General features: G+C 41.1%; 1 protein-coding gene across 1 annotated transcript in view; it reads left to right on the forward strand.

Moving 5' to 3' along the window:
- The window catches only part of LOC126499314 (EGF-like and EMI domain-containing protein 1), a 629,335-nt gene that overhangs the window by 530,981 nt on the left and 82,142 nt on the right, over positions 1–16,212 (forward strand). The window contains exons 7-9 of the mRNA XM_050138486.1: positions 6,885–7,004; positions 9,664–9,786; positions 15,805–15,942. Of these exons, the coding sequence (XP_049994443.1) occupies positions 6,885–7,004; positions 9,664–9,786; positions 15,805–15,942 (381 nt within the window). The remainder of the gene's footprint in view (positions 1–6,884; positions 7,005–9,663; positions 9,787–15,804; positions 15,943–16,212) is intronic.

The raw sequence follows: 16,212 nt of genomic DNA on the forward strand, positions 1-16,212 counted from the left end.
CTACAATGACTTCTAGCCCAGGTGCTAATATTGTTCCCTTCTGAAACCTCTTGAGCTGGACCTCCACATCCCATATAACTTTCAACACCATTGTCTTCCAGGCTCCTACTAGGATAGCCCATAAGCCCTGCTTCCAGCATTCAACCATCTTTCTAGTCCAAACACCTATTCTTACACATTCCTCAAAAAGGGAAAAAAAAAATCACAGTCAAACATGTTATACCAGTATCCCACTACCTGGTACAAATTTGGTAACATTTTGATTGCTGTGACAAAACACCATGACTAAGACAACTTAGAAAAGAAAGTGTTTAATTGGATTGACAGTTTCAGAGCCTTAGAGCTACGGTGATGGAGCAGAGAATGGTATCAAGATCAGCTGAGAGTTTACATCTTGATCTACAAGTAGAAGGCAGAGAGAGTAAGAGAGAGGTAGGGAGGTAGGAAGAGCAGGGGAGAAGGAAGGGGGAGGGAATGAACACTGAGAATGGTGCCTGTCTTTGGAAACTACAAAGTACACAACAAACGATGCATCTTCTCCAATGAGGTCCCACTGTCTAATCTTTCTGAAGTAATTCCACCAGCTATGGAGCAAGTATTTGAACATACGAACTTAGTGGGCCTTTCTAATTCAAAACATTCATTTATAGAATATATTTTGATAAATGTGCCAGGATAAAATATGAATTGGATACTCAAATACTCTACCATTCTGGGATGACCAAGTATTTTACATTAAAAAGCTCTGAGATATTCAATAAAACAATTTTTCTTTTTTGAACTTTCCTTTTTATTTTTTTAAAACAATCTTTTCTCATTTTACATACCAATCCCAGTTCTCTCCCCTTCTCCTGCTTCCCCAACCTTCTATCCATTCCATCCCCTATCAACTCCTTAGGGAGGGTGAGGTTTCCCATGGGGAGTCAATCACAGTGTAATTTATACAGTTTACAAAAGGGTTATTCCATATCAGTTGTCAGGTTGAAAGCCAAGAATAGCCATCATACAACTTAAGCAATTTATGTCTGCTTTTTTCTACTGGGAATTAGGTATGTGTTTACAGAAGTCATGTAAATGGCATTAGTCTGCATGTGATCATCTGTCTGTCCTCTTTTGTTCAACATAATGTTTTATTGATTCATTTGCTTTTATACCTATCAATACTTCATTCCATGCTATTTACAAGGGAACATTTATTAAGTTATAATCAGCCTACAGCAGTATTATTGGATCATATTCTACCCATACAGTTAACCTTTTAAACACTGCAATGGTGTCTTCTAGAACTAACCACTTTGAAAGTGTATTATGCCGGATGGTGGTGGTGCATGCCTTTAATCCCAGGACTCAGGAGGCAGAGGCAGGTGGATCGCTGTGAGTTTGAGGCCAGCCTGGTCTGCAGAGTGAGTTCCTGGACAACTAGGGTTGCACAGAGAAACTCTGCCTTAACCCCCTCCCCCAAAAAAAAGATGATGAAGAAGAAGAAGAAAGAAAAAGAAAATTGTATCACATGTATTTCTTTGATGTGTGGGTGTGGGTGCACACATGGTGTTTGTGTATGGGTGCACAAGTCACCATATGTATGGAGAAGTCAGAGGATGACTTATAAGAAGAAGTTGGTTCTCTCAACCCAGCACGTGGGGCTCATCCTCAGAATGGAACTCAGGTCATCAGGCTTGCCAGGAAGTACTTTCACGCTCTAAGCCACCTTTCCAGCTTATAGAATAAGCAACCGCATGTTCCTACTCCATATATGATGAGTAGGAGCATTGTCGCCTTGGTAAACTTTGGAAGAGCCAATACGGATGTGAAATGGCATTTCAGCATCTGCAATAATTTGGACTATTGTTCTGTGATCTTTATGTGTGTATTATCGCATGGCTGGATGTCAGCTCGATCCTAAGGATGAGAGGCATCACACTTCAACATTTTTTTTTTATGCCTTGGTTTCTATAGCATTGGGATAGTCATTTGTTCAAATGTTTGAGATGGTTTACTAACAATTTCTTTAAAAAATCAAATTGATAACAGATCTAGAAGTTGAAATGGAGTCCAAAAGCTTCCCATGACTTCCTAAATCAGTTTAGGTAAATTTTACTGGGTTGTTCTGTTGACAGGTTTTGGCTGGTATTCTACACATTTGTCAGGTACATGTGTATAAATTGTTTGTTGTTTTCTCTTGTTTGTGATCCTGCTTTAATTTTTAACCAGCTTAACTAGAGTATTAACAGTGCAATTCATCTTTGGAAAAAAATTACATCATTGTGTGTCTTCGGTGTTTCATTATCAGAGTTATTTTTTCTATTTATTTTGGGTTGACTTTATTTAATTTTTGAAAATTCTAAATTTTAGTGTTGACATATGATTTACATACTTAAAACTTCTAGATTCTTTAAATACTGTTTCAGTTTTCTCCTGTTCATTTCAATGATGTTTTAAATTATTTAAAAATATTTAAACTAGACATCAAAAAAAAACAAATAAAACACCATCCTGAGTGAGGTAAGCCAGACCCGAAAAGAGGAACATGGGATGTACTCACTCATATTTGGTTTCTAGCCATAAATAAAGGACATTGAGCCTATAATTCAAGATCTTAGAGAAGCTAAATAAGAAGGAGAACCCAAAGAAAATCATATAGGCTTCCTCCTGAATATTAACCTTCATCAGGCGATGAAAGGAGACAGAGACAGAGACCCACAATGGAGCACCGGACTGAAATCTCAAGGTCCAAATCAGAAGCAGAAGGAGAGAGAGCACAAGCAAGGAACTCAGGACTGCGAGGGGTGCACCCATACACTGAGACAATGGGGATGTTCTATAGGGAACTCACCAAGGCCAGCTGGCCTGGGTCTGAAAAAGCCCGGGTTAAAACCGGTCTTGCTGAACATAGTGGACAATGAGGACTACTGAGACCTCAAGAACAATGGCAATGGGTTTTTGATCCTACTGTACCTATTGGTTTCGTGGGAGCCTAGGCAGTTTGGATGCTCACCTTACTAGACCTGGATGGAGGTGGGTGGTCCTTGGACTTCCCACAGGGCAGGGAACCCTGATTGCTCTTTGGGCTGACGAGGGAGGGGGACTTGATTGGGGGAGGGGGAGGGAAAGGGGAGGCGGCGGTGGGGAAGAGACAGAAACCTTTAATAAATAAATAAATAAATAAATAAATAAATAAATAAATAAAAATTTAAAAAGACTGTAATATTACGCTAATAAAGTAATATTAAACAGCAAAAAAACCAAATAATCCAATTTTAAAAACTGAGTATATGCCTAAACAGAAAATCCTCAAAAGAATAATCTTAAATGGCAGAGAAACATTTAAAGAAATGTTCAACATCCTTAGCCATCAGGGAAATGCAAATCAAAACAACTCTGAGATTCCATCTTACACCTGTCAGAATGACTAAGATCAAAAATATAAGTGACAGCTCATGCTGACAGGGAAGTGGAACAAGGCAACACTCCTCCTTTGCTGGTGGGAGTCCAGACTTATACAATCACTTTAAAAATCAATATGGTGGCTTCTCAGAAAATTGGGAATCAATCTACTTTAAGACCCAGCTATACTACTCTTTGGCATATATGCAAAGGATGCTCAATCATACCACAAAGACACTTGCTCAGTTATGTTCATGGCAGCTTTATTTGTAATAGCTAGAATCTGGAAACAACCCAGATGTCGCTAGGCAGAAGAATGAATAAAGAAAATGTTCATTTACACAATGGAGTATTACTTAAAAGTTAAAAACAATGACATCAAGAAATCTGAAGGCAAATGGATGGAACTACAAAAAAAAAAAAATCCTGAGTGAGGTAACCCAGACCCAGAAAGACAAACAGTATATACTCACTTATAAGTGGATATTAGCTGTGAAGTAAAGCATAATTATGCTATAATCCACAGACCCAGAGACGCTAGGTAGCAAGAGTAACCCAAGGGGGGCGGTGGTACATAACTCTCTCTGGGAAGGGGAAATGGAAGAGATCTCTGGGATAGGAACTTGAGAGACTGGGTTGGGTGTGACAGCTGGAGGGGGAGAGTATTGAAAGAGAAGCATAGAAAGGGGATAGGCTTTGGGGGGTCAGGTTGAAACCTGATGCAATGGAAACTCCCACAAACCTACAAGCATAAACCCAGATAAGACTCCAAGGGGGATAGCCTGAACTGGCCACCTCTTGTGATCAGATTAGTGACTACATCAATTGTCATCAGAGAGTTTTCATCTAGTAACTGATGGAAACAGATGCAAATACCCACAGTCAAACATGAGGCTACGCTTGGCGAATCGTGTTGAAGAGAGGGAAGAAGGATTGTAGGAGCCAGAGGAGACAAGAACACCACAGAAGCAACTGATCTGGCTCGTCAAAACTCACAGAGTCTGAACCAACAGCCAGGGAACCTGCATGGGACCAACCTAGGCCTTCTATACATATGTAACAGTCTGTAGCTTGATCTACTCGTGAGACTCCTAACAGTGAGAGCAGGGACTTTCTCTAACACTTAGGCTGGCTCTTGAGAACCTATTCCTCATACTGTGTTGCCTTGCCCAGCCTTAATACAAGGGGAGCTGCTTAGTCTTATGGCCACTTGATAAGCAGGCCTCTGTGGGAGAACTGCTCCTTTCTGAACAGAAGCAGAGAAGTAGATTGAAAGGGTTGGAGGGAAGGTATGGAGAGGGGATGGGAGGAGAGGAAGGAGGGAAAACTGAGGTAGAGATTTAAAATTAAAAAAGTAAATTTAATTAAAAAGTGTGTGCATGTCTCTCTCTCTGTCTCTCTCTCTCTCTCTCTGTGTGTGTGTGTGTGTGTGTGTGTGTGTGTGTGTGTGTGTATTTGCCTTGCACTGGGGGGATGGTACAGTGGGAAAGTACTTGCTGACCGGACATGAGGACCTGAGTTTGAATGCCCAACACCCATGCAAACAACACTGGCAGGAAAACAGAAAAATAGGGGGAAAAAATCCCCTTTAGTCATTTTATATCCATCAATGTTTTGTTTTGACCCAGGTCATGGTCTGTCATTTTCAGTGCCCTGTGTGCACTGAGAAAGAATGCATAGAGTGCAGACCCTGCTGGAGGACTTAGAAACGTCAGTCAATTGATGCAGTGTTAGTTGACTTTCATCTCCCGAATTTTTAATGTCTTGTCATCTTGTCTCAGCTTAAGTTTATGGTGCTGGGAACAAATGCTGGATGTTTAGGAAACTCTGAGTATATACTAACAGACAATCTGCCACTGAATGGCGCCATAAACCCCTTCGGTGACTTTGTCTTATTAATTGTAATCACAGGAATATCCAAGTCTCTAACTATTTGGTTCAGTCCCTTTGTATAACCTGGGTAAAACGGCATCCATTATTTGAAAAGACAACCTGGTAATCTCATAGAAAGAGACAGTCTGAACATCCCTGTGTCTAATGAAGAAAGTGAATTAATGTTCATAGTTCTTCAAAACAGAAGCCACCAAAGCAAATTCCACCAAGCTTTTAAAGAACTTAGACCAAAGCTCCAGTGTTTGTCAGATGGTATAAGCATATGCAGCACCATGGGACACATTCCATAATGCTGACATTACTCTGTCCTAAAGACAAAAAAAAAAAAAAAAAAAAAAAAAGGCATTGGGGAAAAAAAAAAAAAAGAAGACGAAGACTATTGTCCAAGGTTTCTGTCCTGCCCAGTCCTGCAGCCATTCAGTCCCAAAGAAATACACAGAGGTCTATATTAATTATAAACGGTTTGGTCTAATAGCTCAGGTTTCTTATTAACTCTTAGAACTTATAATAGCCCACAATTCTTGTCTGTGTTAGCCACCTGGCTTGGTACCTTTTTTGGCAAGACAGTCACATCTTGCTTGATCTGTGTCTGGCTTCCTCTGTGTTGACTGCAAACTGACTCTCTCCCCAAAATTCTCCTGTTCTCATTTCCCCTCCTCTGCTTTCTGCCTGGTCGGTCGTTCCGCCTCTACTTTCTGCCTGGTTACTGGGCAATCAGCATTTATTTAAAATACAAGTGACAGGGAACAGACCATTGTCCCACGGGAGAAGACTACAGAATAAATGAACATTTCTCAAATTTAAAACTCCTAATAAATACAAGAAAACTTCACTTAACAGTTTATAACAATAATTATAATTTGGGGCCAATAATTGGTCTTAGACAACCAAAGACACTCAGAAATTTCAAATGTAATTATTAGCAAGTGTGGTGGAACATGGTTGTGACCCTGAACAACCAGAATGTCATAACATTCTGAAGCCAGAGCTGGGGAGATCAGGTTGGGTTCGTGGCCACCCTGGGTTACATACAAAGACCCTGTCTGTCCTCAAGAGCCAGGAATCCTACCTTTGTTTCTCCACATGCCTTTTCCTGACACCCTGTTGACCCAGTGTCAGGGGGAATCTAGGGAAAAGCTGATGCAATGAGAACCTGACAGTCCAATGGTGGACAGCTGTAGCTAGAGAAACAGACCAGAGTCATGCTGCAGAACTGTGGTTGGTTGCCTTGTGTAGCAGAGGGCAGGGGATCAGAACTTGGAAACAGGGATATTAGGTAAAACATGCTGCAAAACTGTGTTTGGTTTCCTTGTGTAGCAGAGGGCAGGGGATCAGAACTTGGAAGCAGGGATGTTAGGTTAAGTCCCTTTTGACCTTGATCTCTCTATTTATTTTGCCCAGAATCAGGTCTCAGATCCAAAAGCAGAAATGTGTTTGTTGAATGAGTGCCATTCGAAAGCTGGAAACACCATTCTGGAATCTAAACATTTTTAAATGGGAAACACCTGACTCTAATATCTTTGTGACTTTTCTTTATCCAGCCATCCACTCTGCACATCTTTCTAAACTGAATGAATTATGATCACTGACTGCTTCGTTGCTTTCAGAGACAGACCCCTGTGCAGGAAGGAATGAATGTGCTCACCTATGCCAAAGCGAGGACGGTGTGGCCAGGTGTGCCTGCCATGCTGGGTACCAGCTGTCTGCAGACAAAAAGGCCTGTGAAGGTAGGAAGCTGAAACTGATATCTTAATTGGGTAATTGTTTGAAATTCTGTTGCAGTCATATTGAACAGTTGGAGCAGGTAGAAGAAAAGGTGTTTTTATTTATGCTAAAAAGGAACACTTTAATTCTTGATCACTATGAAAGTATTTTAGAATGTTATAAAAAACTTAGTGGAATTCTTACTTATTATAAAAAATGACTTAGTGTGCTTTCAGAGGTAATTTTTTTTTGTTTTCTGTTTCCTTTTTTTTAAGCAAAATCGAGAATTAATATTTCAAACCCCTCAGTAACCACATAGGGAGTTTTTGATTATAGGCTACAGAGGTGGAGGTAACCTTTGAAAAGCAAGTGTGTGCAAATGAGGCTCTTAGTACTTAGGAATAATTAAAACGAGAGGTGAAAGAAACGCCATAAACACAAGGTTACACGGTTCTGTTTCCAGAAATAGCAAAGCAGACACACTTCAGTTCAGAGATGAAGGGGCTAAATTATTTCATGACTGGCACCAGTGGAGAATGAAAGAAGTCCTGTGGGACAGTCTTTGTTTTAATAACTTCTGAGAAACCACAGAATTCTTCATTTTTACCATAGCATCTCCATGAAATGAGAAAGTTTATTTGGATTAATTATGAAAACAGCAAAATATTTCTTGGCTTACAGGACTGAGAAACATTTTGAGAAATTGAATACAAACTAGATATAAAAATCATTGTGAGATTGGGATGGGGGAATGAGGACTGGTAAAATGGCTCAGCTTTTACAGGTTTGGGCCTAGACAAAGTGAGATGCCCCTCTGTATGCTATGAATATGTTCTATTGCCATTGGTTAATAAGGAAGCTGCTTTGGCCTATGGTAGGGCAGACTATAAATAGGTGGGAAATCCAGGCAGAGAAAATGGGAGAAAAAGGTGGAGTGGGGAGATGCTAGGAGCAGCCAGAGGAGTAAGATGCCAGAACATTACTGGGAAGCCACAAGTCAAGTGGCAACACACAGATTATTAGAAATGGATTAAATTACATGTAGGAACTAGCCGGTAAGAAGCCTGGGACATCAGTCAAGCAATTATAATTAATATTAAGCCTCCTCAAATGATTATTTTATGAGTGACTGTGGGGACTGGTGGGTGGGAGAGAAACAAACCCAGTGGGACTGGGCGGGACAGAGAAAGTCTCCAGCAACCTGAGTTCAAGTCCCAGGTCCCATACGGTGGAAGAAGAGAGCCAACTGCTGCCGGCTGTCCTCTGACCACACTCGTGTACCTTGACATCGGTCCCCGTTCACATACGTACACAGAAAATAAGTGAAGTGAAATACAAAGAAAACAGCTTTACGAATTTTAAGCATATTATCTTGGCAAAGATATACTACTTTGGTTTCCATTTCTTTTTTTAATTATTGCTTTACTATTTTAAATATGGATGGTGCTTTGCCTATGTTTGTGTACGATATGCATGCAGTACGCACGGAGGCCAGAAAAGGGCAGCATATTCCCTGGAACTGGAGTTACCGAAGATGTGAGCTGCCAGATGGGTGCTGGGAATTGAACCTGGATCCTCTAGAAGAGCAGGCAGTGCTCTTAACTGCTGAGCCGTGGCCCCAATCCTTGCTTTTCATTTCTCAGCACTAACCTAGCTTGGCAACTGACAGAAGGGACAGTAGAGGATCTTAAGTATTATCTCTTGAAAACCAACAAACAAGATAAATAGGAAAACAGGTAACTTTATTTTTCAGGCTCCTATTTTAATGTCGGATGCAGTAATCCTAGGAATCTCTCCCCAACACTACTGTGTATTTGAGGGTTCCACCAGTACATGAGAATGCGGAATGGCAGCCAAATGTGAGGGAAAAAGATATACTAGTCAGAAAAGATGTGACAGGACCTCTTCAGGTAAAAGGAAGAGGTTACCTGGACCCCCAAACTGAAGTCATGCTGAATCAAAGTGGCCATAACTTTCTGAAGAGAGGATACCAGAATCATATGGCGTGTTGTATCATAGTCATAATAGTTACAAAGATGTATATGGACCAAGTCTGGGTTGCTATGAGAAAGGCCCCACATCTGACTTGCCCATCGCTGCATCTCCCCTTTTAAAGCAGGTAGCTGCAACGGGTCATATTTGGGAACATATGTGTATATACAAATACATTTATGCATGCAATAAAAATTGAAGAAGAAAGAACCCATAAATTTGAAGAAGAGTGGAAAAGGGAATATGGGGGGCTTTGAAGGGCGGGAAGAGTGGGGGGGGAAATGTTGTAATTAACATACAATCTCAAAAGTAAAGAAAAAGCCAGGGGATTGGGGTATCTATTTAATAATATGCTATGTTCATAATGTCAGACTACAATGGCCCCTGTGCTGCTGGGGAGTGGATTCGAACTATTATCTTTAGTTCTATTCATTTTTCCCAGTTAATAGCCGCTGGGTTTGATGGACGGGAAGAAACACTAGTGAGCATCAGACTAACTCAAGATGTGTAGTCGTAGCAGCTTTGTGCTCACAAGTCCCTCCTTCTCGCTAAGTGGATGGAGTTTGTGGTATCTAGTATTGTGTTGAAAATTAAAGATTAAGTGGAAGGTGCAGCATATTCATTTTTATAATTCACAAATAAGGCTGAATTGGAGATGCTAAGACAGCTGCTGTGTGTCTCTCCCTGTAGACATAGACGAGTGTTCTGAAGAGCTTGCTCCCTGTGCTCATCGCTGTGTGAACTCAGAGGGGTCCTTCACGTGTGCCTGCCACCCCGGCTTTGAGCTAGGAGCTGACGGGAAACATTGTTACCGTAAGTAGCAACCGTGACAGCCTTGGAAGTGAGTCAGGTGTTACAAGTAGCAAGCAAGAGTGATCATTGAAAGACCAGTACTGAAAATGTTGGCTAAGAGAAAGTACCCGAGCACTTTGCCTGGTGGGACAAAGTGGGGACAGGGACTGACAAGTGCAACCGGTTTCATTCTGTTGTTGAGGAAAGAGGCAAATAGAACAGAGTCTACAGTATGGTCCGCAGGCTAGTCAGTGAGGGTGGACTTTCAGGTCTTCTGACAGGAATATCTTGGATAATGACTCTGATGGTTTCTGAAGTTCTGTCTTCTTGTATCAGCCCTGCTGAGCACTAAAGGTTCCACCATAATGCCCAAAGAAGAGGAAAGAGCATGGATGAAGAAAACATAAGAGGAAAGAATAGCTGTAGAATGTAATTGCATGCCCAACCCATTGGGTGTTCCAATGTCTGCCTTCAGTACTGGCTTTTTTGCCCTTGCCCTTCCTGACACCTCTTCAATTGGTCCATCCTATTTTACATGCTCACCAATGAACGCATTCCTCTCACTTCCTCACCAAACACTTTTCCATGTGTCCCCAGCCATACCCAGTTTCCCATCTCAGCTCAGTTGCCTGGTTTAATATATCCATTATTAGGGATGTATTTAAAGTGCTAGGCTATGGAGTTGTTGGCTATAGTTGCTTTTGAAGATGTTTCCTATCTGATCCTTTACCCATGAACAAGCAAAAACACTGTCTACTTTCCTAAATTTTGAGCTGTCTGGTTCCAACTCACCTCCATCCTCTTAACTTTAATCTCCATCTTCCTTTTTCAAGTGCCTCATGTTTAACTTTCTCCTTCAGATTTATTCATCATCTTTCCCCACTTAGTTATCTACCTTGACTTTTATAGCACCAAACAAACCAGATGCAAACTACCACACAAGCGGATGTGCTTTCCTGAATCTCCCATAGGATTATAAGGAGAAATGTCAGCCCCTATTAGTACGAAGAAGTTAGGTCCTGTTGCTGCCAAAACTATTTCTTTGGCTGTGTTTGGGGGTCGTTATTTCTTAAGACACACCAATCAAGAGATTGCCCTCATAATAATCCCCTTCTTGTCTGTGTTTTAAATTAACATGACAAATTACTACTACTGTGTTCTAAATTAACATGACAAACATTTCCTATCTTAAAAGTACTCTCAAGTGAGCTCACATCCGCTAGAATTTCCACAACAAAAATTTCATTAGCCAAAATAAGCATTCTCTCTCTCTCTCTCTCTCTCTCTCTCTCTCTCTCTCTCTCTCTCTCTCTCTCTCACCACCTAACTTCTCATCAACCCCTGCTAACAGGGCTGACCCTGCCTGACCCACCATGGACTCTTTCATCTTTATCCTTTCATGTTGCCAGATAAAATTAAAACCTGCTCGGTTTTATCAAGTTTCAATGTCTTCCAGCAGTTGCTTACTGTGCTGGATAATTTTGGTGAACTTGACATAAACCAGGGTATGGGGGAGAGAGAACTTCAGCTGAGAAAATGACTTTATCAGAGTAGCCTATAGACAAGGCTGCGGGCCATTTTCTTGACTAGTGATTCATGTGGAAGTCACTGAGTTTGCAAGTAGGCTGAGCCAGCCCTGGAGGGTAAGCCAGGGAGCAGAGATCTTCCATGGCTGTTGCTTCAGTTCCTGCCTCCAGGTTCCTCCCCTGCTTGAGTTCCTGCCTTAGTTTTGCTCCATGACGGATTATGATTAATTGGGATATGTAAGCTAAAACAACCCCATCTTTCCCAGGTTGTTTTTGGCTGGCTGCTTACCACAGCATTAGATACCAAACCAAGACAATTACTTTCTTTGCTTAATCTCTCTTCCTTCCTCCACTGTCCTGGTTCCTCGGCCTCATCTCTGTCCTGTCTCAATATTTGTGCTTCCATTTCTTCCACTTCTAATGACATTCCTTAACTGCATACTCGGTGGCCTTACTTACATGAGTGACAGCTACTGCATTCTAGGTGGCAGCTCTTTCTTGGAGGTGTTCTTTGCAGTCTTTCACACTCACTGCTAATGCCACAATGCTCATAGCACAAGTCACTAAGTCTTAGGGCTGGGACTTGAAGAGCCTTTCAATTATGCATAAACAAGACCTTCGACTTCACCACCGTTTCCACGCACTGTATGTCTTTTTATTGGTGCGAGACCAAGAACACACAGAGAAAGATAGACAAGCAAGCATATTCACATTCTTCCTGGGCTTCTTCATGAGGAGACAGAGTGAGAAGTCAGGAAATTTACCGTCCTCTGCATAGAATTCTGTTTCCCAGTTGTTGAAGTACCATTCCAGTCTACCGATGCGTTACTACTGTGTTTCTAGGGCAGCTTCTTCACAGTGATGTTTGCCTTTGAAAGAGCAAAGTAAATACAATGGTGAGAGAAACTGACTATTAATTAAGAATGGACTTCTGAGGTTGAGCCCTTTCAGAATGCCTGCAGCACCCCCCTTGCAGGAAGAGAAAATGGGGATGGAATTTTCTTTATTAATGTTTGGTTTTGAAATATAGCCAGACATTTAGGGGGTGAGCATATTTCAAAATGTGCAAATGAATCTTGCAAACTGACCTGCAAGTTCTCAGGCACCATGAACGCAGGGATCATTATCAATAGTGGTTTATAATTTACAAGCTTTCTTTAGAATTTACTCAGGAAAGCAATTTGCCTTCGAGTCGCCCGTGTTGGGCGGAAGTGCGTTTTTCCATTTACTTTCCTGATGGGAATATTTAACTAAGTCCCCTCTAAGGTCGTCTCCACACCTCAATGTTTACTACTGACATACAAACGTTTCTCAGTGAAAATTTGAGTTCTGAGGTGTTTCCGCATGCACAGGCCAAGGAGATCTGGTCAGAGCATGATGATATTTAAGCGTAAATGCAGCTCCTCTGGTAGATGGGTGTGCTGTGGACACTTGCTTCACCTTTATCCAAGAAAAGGCTTTATGGTCATTTAATTTCTTTAGAGGAAATCTTGATATACTCTGTAATCTAACCACTCTGTCACTCAGTCCTCACGATATCCTGTGAGTTCATTCTTACTGCCCTGTGATTCGGATTCGGAAAGTTCCACACAGCTCACCATGAGAGGTGACTTTCATCAAAAGAATTCTCAACTTAATATTGGTGTTATTAGATACATATGCTTTATTATTGTATCTATCGAGCAAATGAGGAATTTCTCACCTATCAGAAGAAACAGATTTTCTTTAAGTATAATTTTTTTTAAAAAGAATGTGATACACACATGCGTGTGCATGTGTGTGTGCATGTCTATGCATGTGAGTTTATGTGAGTGTGTGTGTGTGTGTGTGTGTGTATGTGTGGCCCCTGTGTGATTTTTATACACTATGAAAGTAGCTAGTTGTAAATCATCCCAGGTTAAGAACCCAAATACCAACTGACTTCTAGTGGCCAACTGTAGATCTAAGGTTGTCTTTTATTTTATTTTATGTTATTTTATTTTATTTTTTACCATTGTAGCCCTGGCTAGCCTCAAACTTGATATTTATCCCAGGCTGGCCTAGAATTCCTGAACAATCCTCTTGGCTTTGCCTCCCAAGTGCTGTGATTATAGAAGTGCACCATTACACACAGCTCAAACCCTTTCATTCTTTATGTTTTAATGAGACAGATTTAGGTATACTGTGAAAATTTTCTCAGTGTCTAAGGAAAAGAAGATCAAGAATAATTCAAGGTCTCAAGCCTCACTAAGCGGGAGAACACTAATCAGTTCTATCCAAGTGTGGGTCTACGGGAAAAACACAGAGAGACGGGGATTTCATTCACAACTCATCGGTTCTGTCTTTAGTGTGTGAAGTTTGGCAACCCATGCAGAAACGCAAGTCAAAAGTTTCTACCTATTTTCTGAAATAGAAAAAATAATAATCTAGATACTAGTAGAGGTCAGGGTTGGGGGGAAACAATGTTTAGGCTGTGAGCAAGAATGAGTTCATATGGAAAGAGATGACAAGTGGAGGAAAAAACGGAGAACTCTGAGTAGGGACCAGCGTCAGGAAAGAACAAGATCAAATATCCAGGAGAGAGTAGGGAAGCCCAGAGGGCAGGTGGAAGGAATGGGGACCGTGGACTAATGTGACAGCCACTGGAGAACAGTGTGAGACCTAGAGAGGCTCTTGTGTTTCTAAAAGTTAACAGGCAAGAAAATTAACTTTTCTTTAATACCATCGGGGCAACATGTGTAGTTTTAGGAAACCCTTGTAGCCAGGGTTAAGTAACTTAGTCACTCTGGAAAGCACTTTTGGGTTAGAGTTGGTTGTCCCTGATTCCTACCCACCACAGACATTCAAAAGTTACTGCTCTGCTCTACTTCTCCGGACTTTGTTCATCTAGAATACTGTAGTAATGTGTTATCCCCTGCAAAAACTTTCATCGGGCATATGCCTTTGTGATCCAGGCAAGTTCCTGCTTCCTTGAGGAGCTGGCTTTTCTTTAGTGAGCACTATTTTACTGACTGGCCATACCAAAACTGGTTTATTATTTACCCATCTAACAATATTTCAGTTATTCTCATATTTGGGGCCACTTTATGAAAGAGATGTCATGAATATTTATAAATTTATATTTAAGCTGTTAATCAAATAATTTTTTTTTTGCCTTATGAGTGGTACTTTATAGAAGTCAGCTCTAGTCAGAAAGCTCACACATTTATAAACTTCAATTGTTTGGAACAAGGTGTTCTTGTTGCTGTTGTTTGTTCTAACCTTATGGTTTTAATCTGTTAAGAAAATCTCTTTTCACGGCTGACAGTGGCAAACCTGAAGAGCAGCTCAGGTCGATGTCATGTGCTCTATGTTAGCGTATGCATTGAAATCACTCCGCCATTCGGTCCTCTACATGGTCTAGTGTTCTCAGTCGCTGCCCACAGAGATTCCTTCTTTCAACAGGGAACTGATTGGCAGAATCTACATTTATTTCACCAATCTTTGGGAATGTATTTTTTGAACGTTTGCTGGGAGCTACTAAGGCAAAATGAAGACGGCACCGTGGGCTCAGAGTGACAGGGACCTGCAGTGCTGGCTGGGGAGAGCAGGCTATAGTGGTCAAGCACAATCTTGGAGGCTGCAGGTTCTCCACACAGTGTCAGGATGAAACATGTTCACAGGGAGTGCCCCAATCCCAGGTACATTTGTCCGGTTATTTTTCATATTCTTCTTCCAACGGACTAGGGCATTAACCGCATAAGGTAATAAGCCAATATGGGGGCAGTCAATGAGAGCAGGGTGCCCACACCTTTGTGGCAGACATAACCAAGTAAACAGTGGTCAGCGCATTGAAATTTCACACTCGAAACACCGAGCCAAGCTTTCTTTTACTTCCTGTGTCTTCATTTAGAAAATCAGAGGCTACAACATCTGAATGCTCAGACCAGTCGACATTCAGATGCTGGGCCTGATGCTCACCAATATGTCCAAATTACTAGCATATGCCGGGGATGGTGATATGTTTCCAAAATAATAGTATGCTAATGTGATAAGTGTGTTTTAGATGCATCAAAGCTGGTTGGCGAACTCACAAGATGCAACTTACATATGATCAGCCAGTACATTGGTTTAGTATCTCGTCAACACCAAGTTACTTTTAATAGTCATTTCATTAACCTAAAGTCACTGAAAAGAACAATTATCAGCTTTAATGCACACACACACACGCGCATGCACACATGCTTTGCAGTCCCTAAAGGAAGTATCTTTTATAGTATCTAGTAGCCACTGATGGACTCATCACTGCATTTCTTATCCTCTTATTACTTTACTTGTCAATACTTCTTATCACTTAGTAGTACAACACAGCATAGGCATGTATATTCATGATGTGTCTTTCATGATAAGCCTTAGAGTTTTATATGCATAAAGTGTTGATATATTTTCAATAGAATGGGTCATCCTCTCCAAAGAGAAGGCACGTCCATTGTTAACATATATTCCATTTTATCTATTGTTATGCTAAGAGCCCTCTTTTGCTTGTTTTGGGAAGGAATTGAACTAGAGATTGTAAATAGCTGTGAGAAGAACAATGGGGGCTGCTCTCACCACTGCGAACCTGCGATTGGTGGACCCCATTGCTCCTGTAACCATGGACATCGACTCGACGCAGATGAGAAAACATGCATAGGTAATGTTCGGTAAATGCCATCTTCATTCGGAGTTTCTCTGGACTCCTTTAGGACTTTCATGCTAATACCCATTGCTACAGTGTGAGCCACAGCCCTCAGACTGAAGAGAGAGAAATGCACTAAACTGTGTATCTGACCATTGATACATAGCAAAGACATTTTAGACATGGATATTTTCCCTGAAATTAAGGATACACACACACACACACACACACGCTTTGCAGTCCCTAAAGAAAGTGTGTATATATACATACACACACATATATATA

The sequence above is a fragment of the Alexandromys fortis genome, unplaced genomic scaffold (genome assembly GCF_014885135.2).
Source record: "Alexandromys fortis isolate MF-2015 unplaced genomic scaffold, M_Fortis_MF-2015_v1.1 scaffold_15, whole genome shotgun sequence".
Lineage (NCBI taxonomy): Eukaryota > Metazoa > Chordata > Mammalia > Rodentia > Cricetidae > Alexandromys > Alexandromys fortis.